Source organism: Euwallacea fornicatus, chromosome 19 (assembly GCF_040115645.1).
Source record: "Euwallacea fornicatus isolate EFF26 chromosome 19, ASM4011564v1, whole genome shotgun sequence".
Lineage (NCBI taxonomy): Eukaryota > Metazoa > Arthropoda > Insecta > Coleoptera > Curculionidae > Euwallacea > Euwallacea fornicatus.
In genome coordinates, this window is record NC_089559.1 from 2681002 (window position 1) to 2694320 (window position 13319).

Below are 13319 nucleotides of genomic sequence, written 5' to 3' on the forward strand. Positions count from 1 at the left end.
ATTAATTATTGGGCCATGATTTTTCATTAATGAAAGATTTTTCAAAATAGATGGTAGCCCGCGTCTATGCCTATCATGTGATCAATATCTGACATTTATTGAACTACTCACCTTGGCATAGGGGTTTTCAATTTCTACCATGAAAGTAAAGTAAGTAGGATGCACTAATGCAAAATGTGAAAATGTTGAAGTATTGCTTCTCCTGACAATGAATATCATTAACCTAGACGTCACAAATCGGCATTTGTGATACGGGGTTGTTTTTCGATTATCGATGACTAACCGAATTCATAAAACAAGGGTCCTATCCCTATGTGAAAAAAAGTTGATGGTGGTATGGAAAAAATGAAACATTGCATTTTCGAATTGTAGTGCGGGAAAACTTCCTTGAGGAAATGTTCTACATTTTCATGATTTTCTGTAATTTAAAGCGGAAAAAATGAAAAGAAAATAGCAACTTTCGTTTAACCCTAGAATACTAATGTATCGTAAATTTTACGACGCTCGGTTTTCTTAGTCCGAATTCGTAAGGTTCCGTTTGATCCTGTGCCGCCTACTTATCAGTACCTTCCTGATTATTACGAAGCTAAACGTCGATGAAACGGTATCTTGCTGGCTAATTGTTTCATGCGTCTAATAGTGTGAGCGTCGTAAAATTTACGAGTGATTAGTATTTGCGTAAAATATTTACGAAAAGACAAAAATTAGTATAATCGGTAAAGCTTGGTTTTTCATGTCTCTTTTTTTGCACTAACGCAGTTTTTTTATAGAAAATGGCATCCAACAATAGGCCTTTGAGTGACAAAGAACTGCAAAATGAAATTCAAAGAATTATGAATGGCGATTTCCAAAATGATTCATATTTAGAGTCTGGTGATGAAATTGATAATGAGTGGGAAGAAGAAGATCGTTTGGAGGTTGAAAGTAAATCAACTGACAGTAACATTAGTGACTTTGGGGAAGAAGTAAACAATGAGAGAGATAATGTAAACGGGACTAATTTAGTTATTGCTAATCAACCTTTGGACAATCCAATATACGGAGAGAGTAGTACATCATCTGAAGAAAATATTCCGTTATCTATTATAGCGGCTTCGTTAAAACGAAAAAGGAATATAATAAAACCAAAATCAATAAGACTAAAAGGAAAAAATGGATACAAATGGTCCACAAAATTGCCGCAACTATCAAAAAGGACAGCAAGAAGAAATATAGTCCATTTCATATCAGGAAGTAAAGTTGGTGGTGAAGTGTGTTCAGAAATTGTTGATTATTTCCTGCTTTTTTTTTCGGAGGATATTTTGAATAGAATTGTTGTTCACACCAACGAAGAAATTGCCAAACAGGCAGAAAAGTATACTTCTAATGCCAGGCCTTGGATGGAACATCGACTAAGTGGTACAACTTTACGCCGCAAACTTCGACAAACTATTCAAGAAATCCTCAAAATCGAAAAAAGATTTGACAACGCCACTCAAGTAGAAGGCAAACGTACCTTATGTTACTATTATCCCAGCAGGTTAAGGCGAATGACGATCATTTACTGCACTCATTGCAAACATGCTATGTGCGGCGAACACCGCGGGAAATCTTGCACGGAATGCTTACAGGATTAAAAGTGATTAAACACCAAACATGAAATTATATTCCTTAGGGACCAAAGAGTATAGGTTAACTTTTGTTTCAATTAAAAAAAATTTTTTTTTATGAGTTTCGTATTTCTAGGAAAAGTCGTAAAATTTACGACACATTAGTATTAACGTGTGATAAAATCACATTAGTATTCTAGGGTTAAATAAAAAAAAAATTAAAAAGGCAAAGTACTCCTTTCTTAAAGGTACACCTTTACATTCGTTTAACCAACTCTGTATTTCTTACGGTCATGAGACACTGTACATACACCGAATGTTCGAAAAGATTTTTTTTTATTTCCATTAGAAAAAATACATTTATACATCGACTAAATGTTAAATGTAACCCTTATTTAAACATAATCATACTCTTCTAAATATTGCATCGACTGGACTGTCCACAATTACTCCAAATGTTTTTAATCACCGTAACAAGATTAAAAACATGCTCCCAATTCAGCTCACTAGTAATACACTCAAATATCTTGGATTCCCTAAGGGGCAAGGATTCAAAAAGCATATTCTCCCGGGAAAAATACGCGTTCAAGTCTTTGTGTCTGGATGCAGTCGCAGCGGCATCCAGGCTGAAGGGAACCACCGATAGTAGTCCAAGAGGAAGTTGCTGTCCTAGTTCTTTGTAAAAACCTTGGGTTTCTGGGGATTCGTTCAGCAATATTACTGAATTTCCTTAAAAAAAAAATTCAAAGCCTAAAAAGGTAAATTTGTGAAAAAGGGGTATAGTTTATAAAAAGTTGTGGCCAAAGCAATCAATAATTTTTCTCCAGTCGGTCTTTCAACTAATAAGCAGAAACATTTTCGTATTTCTGTGGCACTTGGCATAACTAACCTTCATATAGGGCAGCTAAAAGGAGCTTAACAGGATGATATTCAATTGAAGATCTCGTTTCAATAACTAAAATTCCTCTTGGATATTTTAAACAATTCACACTGAAGCCATTTTGAGTGAAGTTTCCCAAGTGATACGTTTCTCTAAGCAAAAATTGCAAATTTGCTTTGAAACTGTTCAGCCAATTTTCAGGTAATTTTTCACTAAAATATAATTGCCATACCTATGTATTTATAGCATTTCAAGTTTTCAAAATTGTTAACTTAAAAAAAATCCATTTTACTGCAAAATATGGTAAGAGGAGGAGGAAACTTTACAATGTCTCTGTATTAAAAAAATGAGGTCGCACCTGAATTTCTTTTGATTTTTTTCCAGAAAATCTACTATCAAACCTGTGATTTTGATTTTTTCTATAGGGCTAGTTCTTTCCCAATTCGCCATAGCAATTTTGCCCGCTTTTATGGCTTTTTTCACTTCTTCAATATCTTTGAGTGAGTTCAAAATGTCTGCTTCTGTAGATGTCGCAGTGGCTTTTATGACATTATACTCAGCAAAACCTAAAATATGTATATATTTTTGAATAATAATGTTGTGCAGGGTATCCTGCCGGAAACTGTTATTAAACCTTTTGGGGAAACTATGAATAGCAAAGTTATAAAAATTTAGTGGTTTGATAAGAACTTGGGGTGACCTCATCTAAAATAGTTTCAATGACGTCATCTTCCTGGTTGTACCGAAGGACGACGCTTGCTTAATTTAAATGGTACATTCTATGTATTATTGCATTTTTGAATCCTACGTTCAATTTTAATACAAGCTTATTAACACTTTAATTTTCTTAAGACTTAATAGTTTTCAAGATATATGCAATTCAACGTTGAAAGTCACAGATGCACATGTCTGCAGAATAGGAAATTGTTAACAGACGGAAAGGTATTTTGTAGCTCTTTTTGCCATAATGCTTTAGAAGTTCGATATTTTAGTATACTGCCTACCTATAGGGTGTCCACAAAAATAAAGCCAACTTGGACATCAAAAAATGGTTAAAATTTAAAATGTTTAAATGGAACCTTGCTATTATTTTGATGTATTATCAAACTACGTCGAAAAGCAATCTATGTTCAATTTTAATTACCTAAAATATAATTGCATAATTTTTGGGTAATTTCCTTTGTTAAGATGTTGCAGGAATAGTATATCCCTAATTTTTAACTATAATGCTATAATTAAAGTTTTATATAACTAACTTTTCTATTTAGGAATGTATGATTTATGCCATATAACAATGGCATTTGGCTGATGTTTCCATTTTTCATAGATAAGTCTATCATATTCGCATTGTAGCTTAAAATTAGAGATGTACCATCCCTGCATCAACTTATATAGTGAAATTACTTAAAAATTGTGCAACTTTATTTTAGGTAATTAAAAGAGAATATAGATTGCTTTTCGACGTACTTTCATAACACATCAAAATAATAGCAAGGTTTCATTTAAAAATTTTTAATTTTAACCATTTTTTGATGTCCATCTTGGCTTTATTTTTGTGGACACCCTATAGGAAATATTACACAAAGTTTGGCAGCATACTAAAATATCGAACTTCTAAAGTATTATGAAAATAAGAGTTGCAAAATACCTTTCCGTTTGTTAACAATTTCATATTCTGCAGACATCTACATTTGTCAATTTCAACATTGAATTGAATTTATCTTGAAAACTTAATTCTAAGAAAATTAACGTATTAATAAACTTGTATTATAATCGAACGTAAGATCTAAAATGCAACAATATATAGGAGATTCCGTTTAAAATAAGCAAGCATCGACTTCGGTACAACCTTTAGGGTAACATCATTGAAAACATTTTAGACGAGATTACAGCAAAGCTCTTACCAAACCACTAAATTTTCGTAACTTTGATGTGTTGCAGTTCGCAATGGAAGACCATGTATAGGATGAACAAATTTCCAATATCTTCCTACCTGCCTACCTTGTTTGCCGCCAAAGTACCCCACTCCGCTGTCTTTAAGCGGAGTAAAAGGGATATTCGGAGAGACAAGTCCATGGCAATTAATCCATACGTTTCCAACCTGAAATATTTCAAACTGAGGATACGATTCTTCATAAGTTCACAAGCCGAGTCGATCTCTGACAATTTTATGTGCAAAACCGTCAATGTAAGTTTCGCTCACGTTGGAACTTGGCTTGTAAACTTACAGAAAATATGGGGCTCTATGCTATTTATAATGCCAAAGGATCCGCCAACCTTCAGTTTTCGAGCTACTTCATTGAGTAGCCCAATATTTTCGGACCAAATCGAGGCTCCAAGTCCTTGTCTACCATTATTTGCCAAATTTACTGCCTCGTCTATATTTCTGAAGGGCAATAGGGCTACAACAGTGTTAATTTCCGGCGCAGTTAGCACGTTGTTAGTGTTTATTTTCGAACCTATTATGATGTAAATTATAATATATACAGGATGATGGGTACATAAGCTCAACCACAAATTATTTGTCTGAAAATTTTAAAATTAAAATTTAGAAATCCGTGGTTAAGTAGTGTATCTACCATTAATTATATGACACAGTCCGTATAAGCGAGGAAAAAAATATTTACCAATACTTAATGTAGGAGTGAAGACATTTGAACCATCCGTTCCTTTTGGGAAAATCTCAATGCCCAAAAATTTGGCCTTTTCTATAGATTTAAGGAAATTTACACGAGTGATGTGGTTGTTGAGGTATGAAATATCTGCATGTTTATCATCTCCGTTTCCAATTTTTAACGCTTCGATGCGAGTTTTTAATTTATCGACGAACTTTTGGAAGACGTTCTCTTGGACAAGAATTGAGTCAGCTGCCCACGGAAGCTGTAAATATTATTATTTGCACTGCATTAAAAATATGTGTAATTTGCACACGTTATTATTAGGTAACATATTACAAGAAGAGTGCTTGAGAACACCATTTGCTTTTTTGATTAGTTGAAATTATTCAGTGATAATTTTTTAATGTACTCGTCGAAAACAATCCATACCATTCCTTGATATCCCCAAGACGCTTCAATTGCACACTCAATCGACGAATCTAAATCGCAGTCATCGAACACCAGCATTCGACTTTTATACCCTGAAACTGTATTTTTTCCTTCAGAGGTTGCGTCACATACAGAGTGTTTTTGATTTTTGTTTACACAAGTTTAAGAGGAAAAATTGTAGGAATCGGTCTGTGATGCACATAACATATAATTAATCCTATTTTCCATTTAGGTTTTACAATTTCTAATAGGTTCTGAGATATTTATAATACGCAAAAATCTGGGACTCCCTTTTGCATAGATAACGTTTACTTACGAATTAAAATTTTTTTATGAAAGCGATTGATCCCTTGGTATTTTTCGTTGAAAACATCCACGAAAAGTGCCACTACTGAAACCTCCTTGTGGCTAAGATAGAGTTGTAATTTACTTTCATTGGCCGGTATCAGAATTAAAGCTTCTTTGGGCACCCTGTGTAAGTTTTCATTTTGGAAAAGTTATGAAATGTTAAAATGTTTCAAGTTTTATACCCGACTTCAATAGCCAAGTTTACAATGAAACAAGCAACGGCAGCAAATTTGGTACCTGTTTGGAGGATTATTGTGTGTCCAGATGCTAGGGCTGGACCTAGGAACAATCCTAGGAGCCATAAGGGATGGTCGTCTTCAAAAATTCCCACCACAATATCTGTGAAGAAAAGATAGTCTTTGATTCTTTTCTGCCCTTTAAGTAAATACCGTTCATGATATATACACCTACACAGTGTAAATCTAAAACAACGATTTTTTAACTCACAGCATATTTAAAAAACTAGCCCTTGCTGAACATTATTCATCAAAAAATATATGTAGGATACAGTATTCAAATCATCACCCTGTAGATAGTTTTTAATTGTATTGCATTTTGTATTCTGATCAGGTCGAGACTCGATTTAAATGGTTGTCGATTGTAAATAGAGTTAGGGTTAAATTATTATTAAGAAGATGGTGTACCCCTTTGGCACGTCCATGGTAGATTTTGGTTAGTGCATGAGAATTCCCACTGAGTAACTTTGTCGGCATGGGAGTTTCTCACAGAAGACTTTGTCAGCTCTAATATTGCCCGCCGACAAAGGACCTTTTATCAGCTTCGACACCACGATCCAATGCGGCGGGTAGGACACGTGGTGTCGATGGCACCCCAACTAGGGTACGCCCATAGTGCGCCGCCAGAGGGTTTAGTATTTAAGACTTTCCCCGAAAACGGAGAATTCTTATTTGAGACCGAGACATCAGTTACTGGACAACGGATGATAAAAGGGAACAACCCATACAGAACCAACAAGTCAAAAGACTTGAAAAATGAAAGACAAAATTCCAAAAGGCATTCCCTGCAACGATGGAAGGAAAAAGGCCGGATAGCCATTCTGGAACTTCGGACTCATCATTGCAAACCAACAACCGACAAAGAAAGAAGCGGTTAGAAGGACAAAATAGGGCAGAAGGACCCCCTGTTGGCGGAGTTATTCAAGCCAATGATCGGGGAAGTGACATCGTCATCACCCTAGAAAGACACAAAACAAAGACCTAAAGCGATGGCAGAGTAGAAAGCGATGATCGATGATACCGTTTGATTCTGTTATCTGATGCCAATAACAAAAAGCGCGATAAAAGATTTGGGCACGAGCTCGAAATTCTTTGCAAACACGGGGTTTTTTAGTAGATGAAAGCCCACACAGGGTGGTAGTACTGGCTCCAGTATGTTTTGCCGACAAGATTTTTTATACCCGGAGCCCCCCCTCCCAAAGGGGAAATTGCTATTCCGATTCCTATTGATATTCGATTCTATTTTATTCACGGGGCGTCTTCAAGAGTTAAATTTGAAAGTGAGGACCAAAGCCGCGTCCACCCTTATAATCCCACTCCTCTTCAGAATATCTGGATTCGCATATGATTTTTAGATTTAAAACGATCAAAAAAATAATATGGTTCGTCCTCCTGCAGAACTAGATCTAGATGCTACCTCCAATATTGTACTTCGGCTGTCTCGCATAATAGCACGAAATAAAAACTATGAACTCTAACATGATAATTATTATTCTTCAGTACCTTTTTTGGTCTATTCAGCCAAAGAAGGAATTTATACATTGGGTACTGTCAGACGTTTACCTAATTGTAAACTTCTTACGGAGACTTGCATGAAACATGAAGATCGTGATATCAGTCATAAATTTGTTGCATTAGATGAAATTGATATATCGTCATTAATTTGCAAAAATAATTAATACGTTATTCTTACATCTTCCTTTGCTTGAACCTACCCAAAAACGTTAGGGCAGAGGTATGATCGGAAAGAAAAGTATCGACGTGAAATGCTCATTTATAATACCAGAATGCAATCGACATATGTGTGGGCAACGTTGACCTGTTGGATAGTTTGATGAGACGCAATAAAATTATGGTGAAAAAATTAAAATGGTACAAGAGGCTTTTTTTTATCACGTGTTAAATCTCATGATAGTGAATACTTAGTTGGTTTACAAGTGGGTCTATCAACAAAACGGAACAAATATTAAAATTTTCAAAAATTTTAGACTAAGCCCACTTCCAAGCGGACGTAGCCAATTATCTAACAAAAATTAACACAGCTGTAATGCCGAAAAGAGGTCGACCAAACTGGAAATCAATTGAAACAGGAACACAGACGAAGGTGAAAAAAAAACCAGCTCAGCATGACCTACCTCAAGATGTAAGACGGAACCAATTTGACCGTTGGGTTATACCAGTATCTCAATTGCAAAGGCATTACTTGAATCAAGCATGAAAAATATGGAGTCAGACTTTATTTAAATAAAATTGATAATTGCTTCGAGAATTTTCACCTAAATCAATTTGTGCCTACATATTTCGTTGTGATGATCTGTGCAATGTAGTCACTTGGCAAAATGTATTTATTTTGTGAATAAATACTTAATTTTAACTTTGTATTTTTTTAAAATTATTTTTCTGTTATTTGACACAACTTTTGTGATAAAGTATACTATATAACAAGTAAATAGAAAAAATCGTGCATTTAAGGGTTACAGACCGGACTAGAGCAGACTGTGCAAATATCACCCCAGAAGTTCGTGACAATGTCTTTAAGAGTATGAAGCATCGGGTAAATTTGTGCATTAAAGTGAATGAACAGCATTTTCAGCAATTATTGTGAATTTTTCAAACAAATAGACTTTTTCCCTTAAAATGGATTGTTAAAAAATAGCGTTAATGTTCAAGGGATATCTTGAAAATTGAAAGTAAATAAAACAACATAACCTCACTCGGTTCCTTTATCAAAAATTAATTTCAATGTCATTTTGCGACATATGATCAAGCTACGACTCACTTTTTATCTTCTATTTCTCTTGTGTAAAATCGCACGACCGATTAGGTATGAAATTTATATGATCTCACTGTATCGAAGTTTATAATTTAAACTTTAATCAAATCATTATTAATTTACTAAAAAAAATTGTTTTGCACTATAAGTAAAAGATACTAAACAATAAAAAAAAGCAATTAAGAAAATTAACAAATATCTAGGTAAGTCTTCTTTGGTCTTTCAAGCCAAAAGAGAAGGTTATGTTAAATAGATTTCAAAAAAGTTTCCGACCTATAAGCCCCTTATTTACCTTTTGATCCTCCCTCTGTAAAGTTGGCATAGTAGTAAAAATACTCAGCCAAAGTCTGTACAGCTGGTAGCGTGTCTTTAGCCAAAATACCCCTCGCTAGGATTTCGATCTGCGACACCAATTTTGCGTTTTTCTCCAGTTCTTGGGCTAACCTTCAATTGAGATTATACAAGGTTTTTTCAAAATCTTACTCAAGGCAGCTCAATTACTTTAAATTCAATGTTAATTTAAAGTTGTTTGAGTAAATGCGTGAGCAACTTTTAACAGCAGAGTTACATGATACTTCTAGCTGTTTCAAATTATTTATTTACCTGACTAAAGTTAATCTTGTGAAAGTATAACTGCTAACTTTAGTGCTTTTCAGTATTGTGTCGATTTCAATAGATTTGTCTATAATTTCCATTGTTTCCATCCAATCCTTGAAACGTAAATTTATCACAAATATTTAAATAATATGGTTTTATTCTTACTTGGGCTTGTGATGTATCCTCTATGTTTTCCCCATATTCCATGCTTCTAAATGCTTCCTGTATTTTTTCAATTGATATCTCCATGGTTGGTCCAAGCACTGCTTTTGATCATTACTATTTGATAAAGATATAAAATTGTTATTCTGAGTAATTGATTCTCATAGGCAATCAAGAATATAACCTCAACAAAGATAATAAATGTGTCTAACTGATACGTTTAATCAGACTATAAATGACTTGATTATTCTATCTTGAGAGGTTGTTTGTGTATGGTTTAGGAGAAAATTTAATAATTATTGAGGTTATGAAGTAATAAAGTAGGTACTTAAACATACCTACCTACTTATGCTATAATAATATACCCTTTTCATTTGTTTAAGGGCAGACTGTAGAGCAAAAAAGCATGTTAAGTGTCTCAAAGCTGTGCACTTCCTCATTGAGGTGTACTCCCAGAGTTGTTACAATTGGTGCAGGACATGTTAATAAGTGGACCCCATTGAGGGCTTATGCTAATTTAGTAACAAAAAAGCCTCAGCCACTGTGGCAAAATTCATTGAAAGTAAGCCAGTTCTATGAATAAAAAAGTTTTATTTTTTTAAGCATTATCAGATAAAAGTAAAACGGTAATTTAGAAAAATATTTTTTGTTATTTGGTTCCCCACTGCACCCTAAATTTAAGGGCCCTGGCCACTTTGGGGTTCAACCTGAGAAGATTGTCTATCTTCAATCCCAGATATGAGATATCTTTCATTTTACATTTTTGAAACAAAACACTTATAAGGGAACATTAAAACTGCATTTGAATTTTAATGTTTGTTTTAGAGATATTGAAAATCGGGGAATTTTTCACACACCACAATCTTAATTCATTTAGGTCCTTACTAACCATCACATAACGCATTGCAAAGGCTACATTATCTCTGGAAAAGATAACTATCTTTCTTTTGAAATGACTCAAAGTAAATCATTAATGTATTCTGCATATATTAAAAATAGTGTTGGTCATGAAACTGACAATTGTGGAGTATCTGCTTCAAACACAAGACTTTGAGGAGATTGCAAAAGACACACACTGTCACCACACCCTCGTTCAACGCCACACAAATATAGAAATCATCCAATAACACACACATGGATTATCTCTAGAGATATCCTGAATTCTGTAAAAATAAAAACCCCTCCTCCTTAAAATTTTTATATGTTTTACTTGTGTCTGATAAGGCAATAACTTAAACTATCAAAGTTAAATTTTTATATGTCCCTTAGACATTCCAACATAGAAGTAGTGCCATATCTCTACGATTAGCCTCTGATTCCTCTCAAAAGTCTCAGAAAACTGTGGGCTATTGGTTAATGACTTGCAGTGGAATGGTCTTTGTCGCTGTAGTGTTAGGTATCAGTATTTACTATGGTATTTTGAAAAGTGTTTACAAGGTTATTGAAGAAGTGGTCAAAACCACTAAAGGTTCTTGAATAAATCAAGTAAAATTGACGCTAATGTTAAGAATAATATTGTATAATAATGTTTAGATAAAAGTTTAATGTTTTGGTTGATAAATTTGGTCTTAACTGCACCATTTCCTAAATGACAAAGGTACTCAATTTCATTGAATTTAAACCGAAACAATGGATAAATGTATTTAAGGAGGTGTAACCAGGTTAACTGAGTCGGGTTTGTCTATGGTGACATGGAAATTGCTGGGTGAAAAATTGCCTAAAACTCAGCAAGAATGGGAGGAGGAATTTGCGCGATATCAGCAATATCCAGAATTCAAAATGTAGGTAAAATAAAAATAATTGGCTAAATTGGAAATTTGGAAATTGGCTAAATCATGGAATAATGCAAATTTAAATATTGTTGTTTCAACGTTTTTTCAAATCTTTGACTCACTTTAGAGGTTCTTTTTTAATATTAAAATTGAACTGCGTTTTGGACATTTTCAAGCGTTTGATGTGGATAAATAAATTGCAGCCTTGATTGACATATGTGAAAATACACTTTTTGTATGTTCAAAATAGATTTAAGTATTTATATTTCCGGTATAAATTGGCATTCTCTATGAATTTGGCCAAAAATTTCCAACGCATAATTATTTCTGAATTAAGTTTTTAATGCAGAAAAAATAAAGATATGACTTTATCAGAATTCAAATTCATCTGGTACATGGAATATGGTCACAGACAATGGGGTCGTCTTATCGGGGGTGTGTTCTTAATCCCCGCAATTTGGTTTTGGGTTACAGGGCGACTTACTCCTGGAATGAAGAAGCGAGTTCTAGCTTTTGGGACCTTAATTGGAGCCCAGGTACGAATCAGGGGATAATTGGGCCCTATATTCATTTTGCAAAAATTAAGACTCTGAAAATTTAACATATGAGAATTATTTCATTTCTGAGATTTAATGTATTGAAGTTTAAGCTTTGATTAAACTTCAATATATTAACGTTCTATCAAATTTAAAGAACGTTTGGAACTTATATGCATTGGAGGTTCCAATTTTAAGTTAAAAAAATAAACAAAAATGTTTTAGGGTTTAATGGGTTGGTACATGGTACAATCAGGATTGGAGGACAGATTCCAGGGCGAAAGCGATGTTCCTAGAGTATCCCAATATAGATTAGCCAGTCATCTAGGACTCGCATTTGTTTTGTACACCTTATTTCTTTGGTCAGCTTTTGACCACTTAATTCCCGCTGAAAGTATTAAAATTAATAATACTTCAGTATTAAAAGCTACTAGAAGATTCAGAATGTTGGCTCATGCCACTAAAGGAATGGTGTTCTTGACTGCGATTTCAGGTTGAGTATTAAACGGAGAAAGACCACAAGAAATGAGTGATAGCTCAGAATATTCTTAACACAATTAGAGAAAACTCAGATTTATTTTAAATTGTACTTCGGGCCGATTAAATTTTTGAATTTATGCAAAGAAAACCAAATATTTTAAATTACGCAAACGAGTTATTGCTCAGAATATTCTTAAAATAACGGAGTTATTGCAAAGGAATACCTTCCAGGTGCTTTTGTCGCTGGCTTAGATGCAGGATTAGTCTACAATTCTTTCCCTAAAATGGCTGATAAATGGGTGCCTGAAGACATCCTCGCCTTTACCCCTAAATTGACAAACTTTACCGAAAATCCCACTACTGTGCAGTTTGATCATAGGATACTGGGCACTTCCACTTTAGCTCTTATTACTGGTCTTTGGTGGCTTAGCAGGAAAAAAGTGCTGCCCAAGAGAGCTTATTTGGCTGCAAATGCCTTACTCTTGATGGGATATTTACAGGTTGGTTTTCAATTCCTCTTTGGTCTCAAATAAAAGAGTTAGTCTAGGTTGGTTTGGGTATCACCACACTTTTGACATATGTCCCAGTACCAGTGGCAGCGGGACATCAAAGTGGTTCTCTTTTGCTACTTTCCAATGCAGTGTGGTTGACACACGAATTGAGGAAGTTACCGAAGTAATTGCTATTTCAAACTTACTGTGATGTGAAATTGTTACTTCATAAGCATAAACAAGTATTTTATATTTTAATGTTACTTAATGCTATCAGAGAAAGTGTTTATATATAAAATGTGCTGTTTTTTCTCTTTCACGTATCTCAAAATATCCTTCGAATTACCTAGGTAGTAATGTCGAGATTGATCGAAACTAATGTACCAATTTATGCTCAAATTTATAAAC

General features: G+C 34.2%; 2 protein-coding genes across 4 annotated transcripts; one reads left to right on the forward strand and one right to left on the reverse strand.

Annotated features, from left to right (window-relative positions):
* Positions 1–1908: 1908 nt before the first annotated feature.
* On the reverse strand, positions 1909–9743 carry LOC136345266 (phenylacetaldehyde dehydrogenase-like). The gene is made up of 12 exons (XM_066293386.1): positions 9636–9743; positions 9477–9583; positions 9166–9317; positions 6047–6203; positions 5833–5987; positions 5517–5614; positions 5097–5349; positions 4747–4928; positions 4471–4570; positions 2828–3035; positions 2479–2681; positions 1909–2318 (listed from the first exon to the last, which is right to left on the reverse strand). The coding sequence occupies exons 1-12, from the start codon at positions 9717–9719 to the stop codon at positions 2005–2007; spliced, it is 2013 nt and encodes a 670-aa protein (XP_066149483.1). The 5' UTR covers positions 9720–9743; the 3' UTR covers positions 1909–2004.
* Positions 8932–13209, forward strand: LOC136345269 (heme A synthase COX15). 3 transcript variants are annotated; one of them, XM_066293390.1, is made up of 8 exons: positions 8932–9076; positions 10021–10194; positions 10902–11028; positions 11281–11413; positions 11754–11940; positions 12166–12433; positions 12652–12920; positions 12968–13209. In XM_066293390.1, exons 2-8 carry the CDS (start codon positions 10039–10041, stop codon positions 13097–13099), a joined length of 1272 nt encoding a protein of 423 aa, XP_066149487.1. In that variant the 5' UTR covers positions 8932–9076; positions 10021–10038; the 3' UTR covers positions 13100–13209. The 3 variants fall into 3 exon arrangements, with proteins under 3 accessions (XP_066149487.1, XP_066149489.1, XP_066149488.1); XM_066293392.1 differs by lacking the exon at positions 8932–9076 and adding an exon at positions 9834–9952; XM_066293391.1 differs by lacking the exon at positions 8932–9076 and adding an exon at positions 9836–9956.
* The last annotated feature ends 110 nt before the right edge of the window (positions 13210–13319 follow it).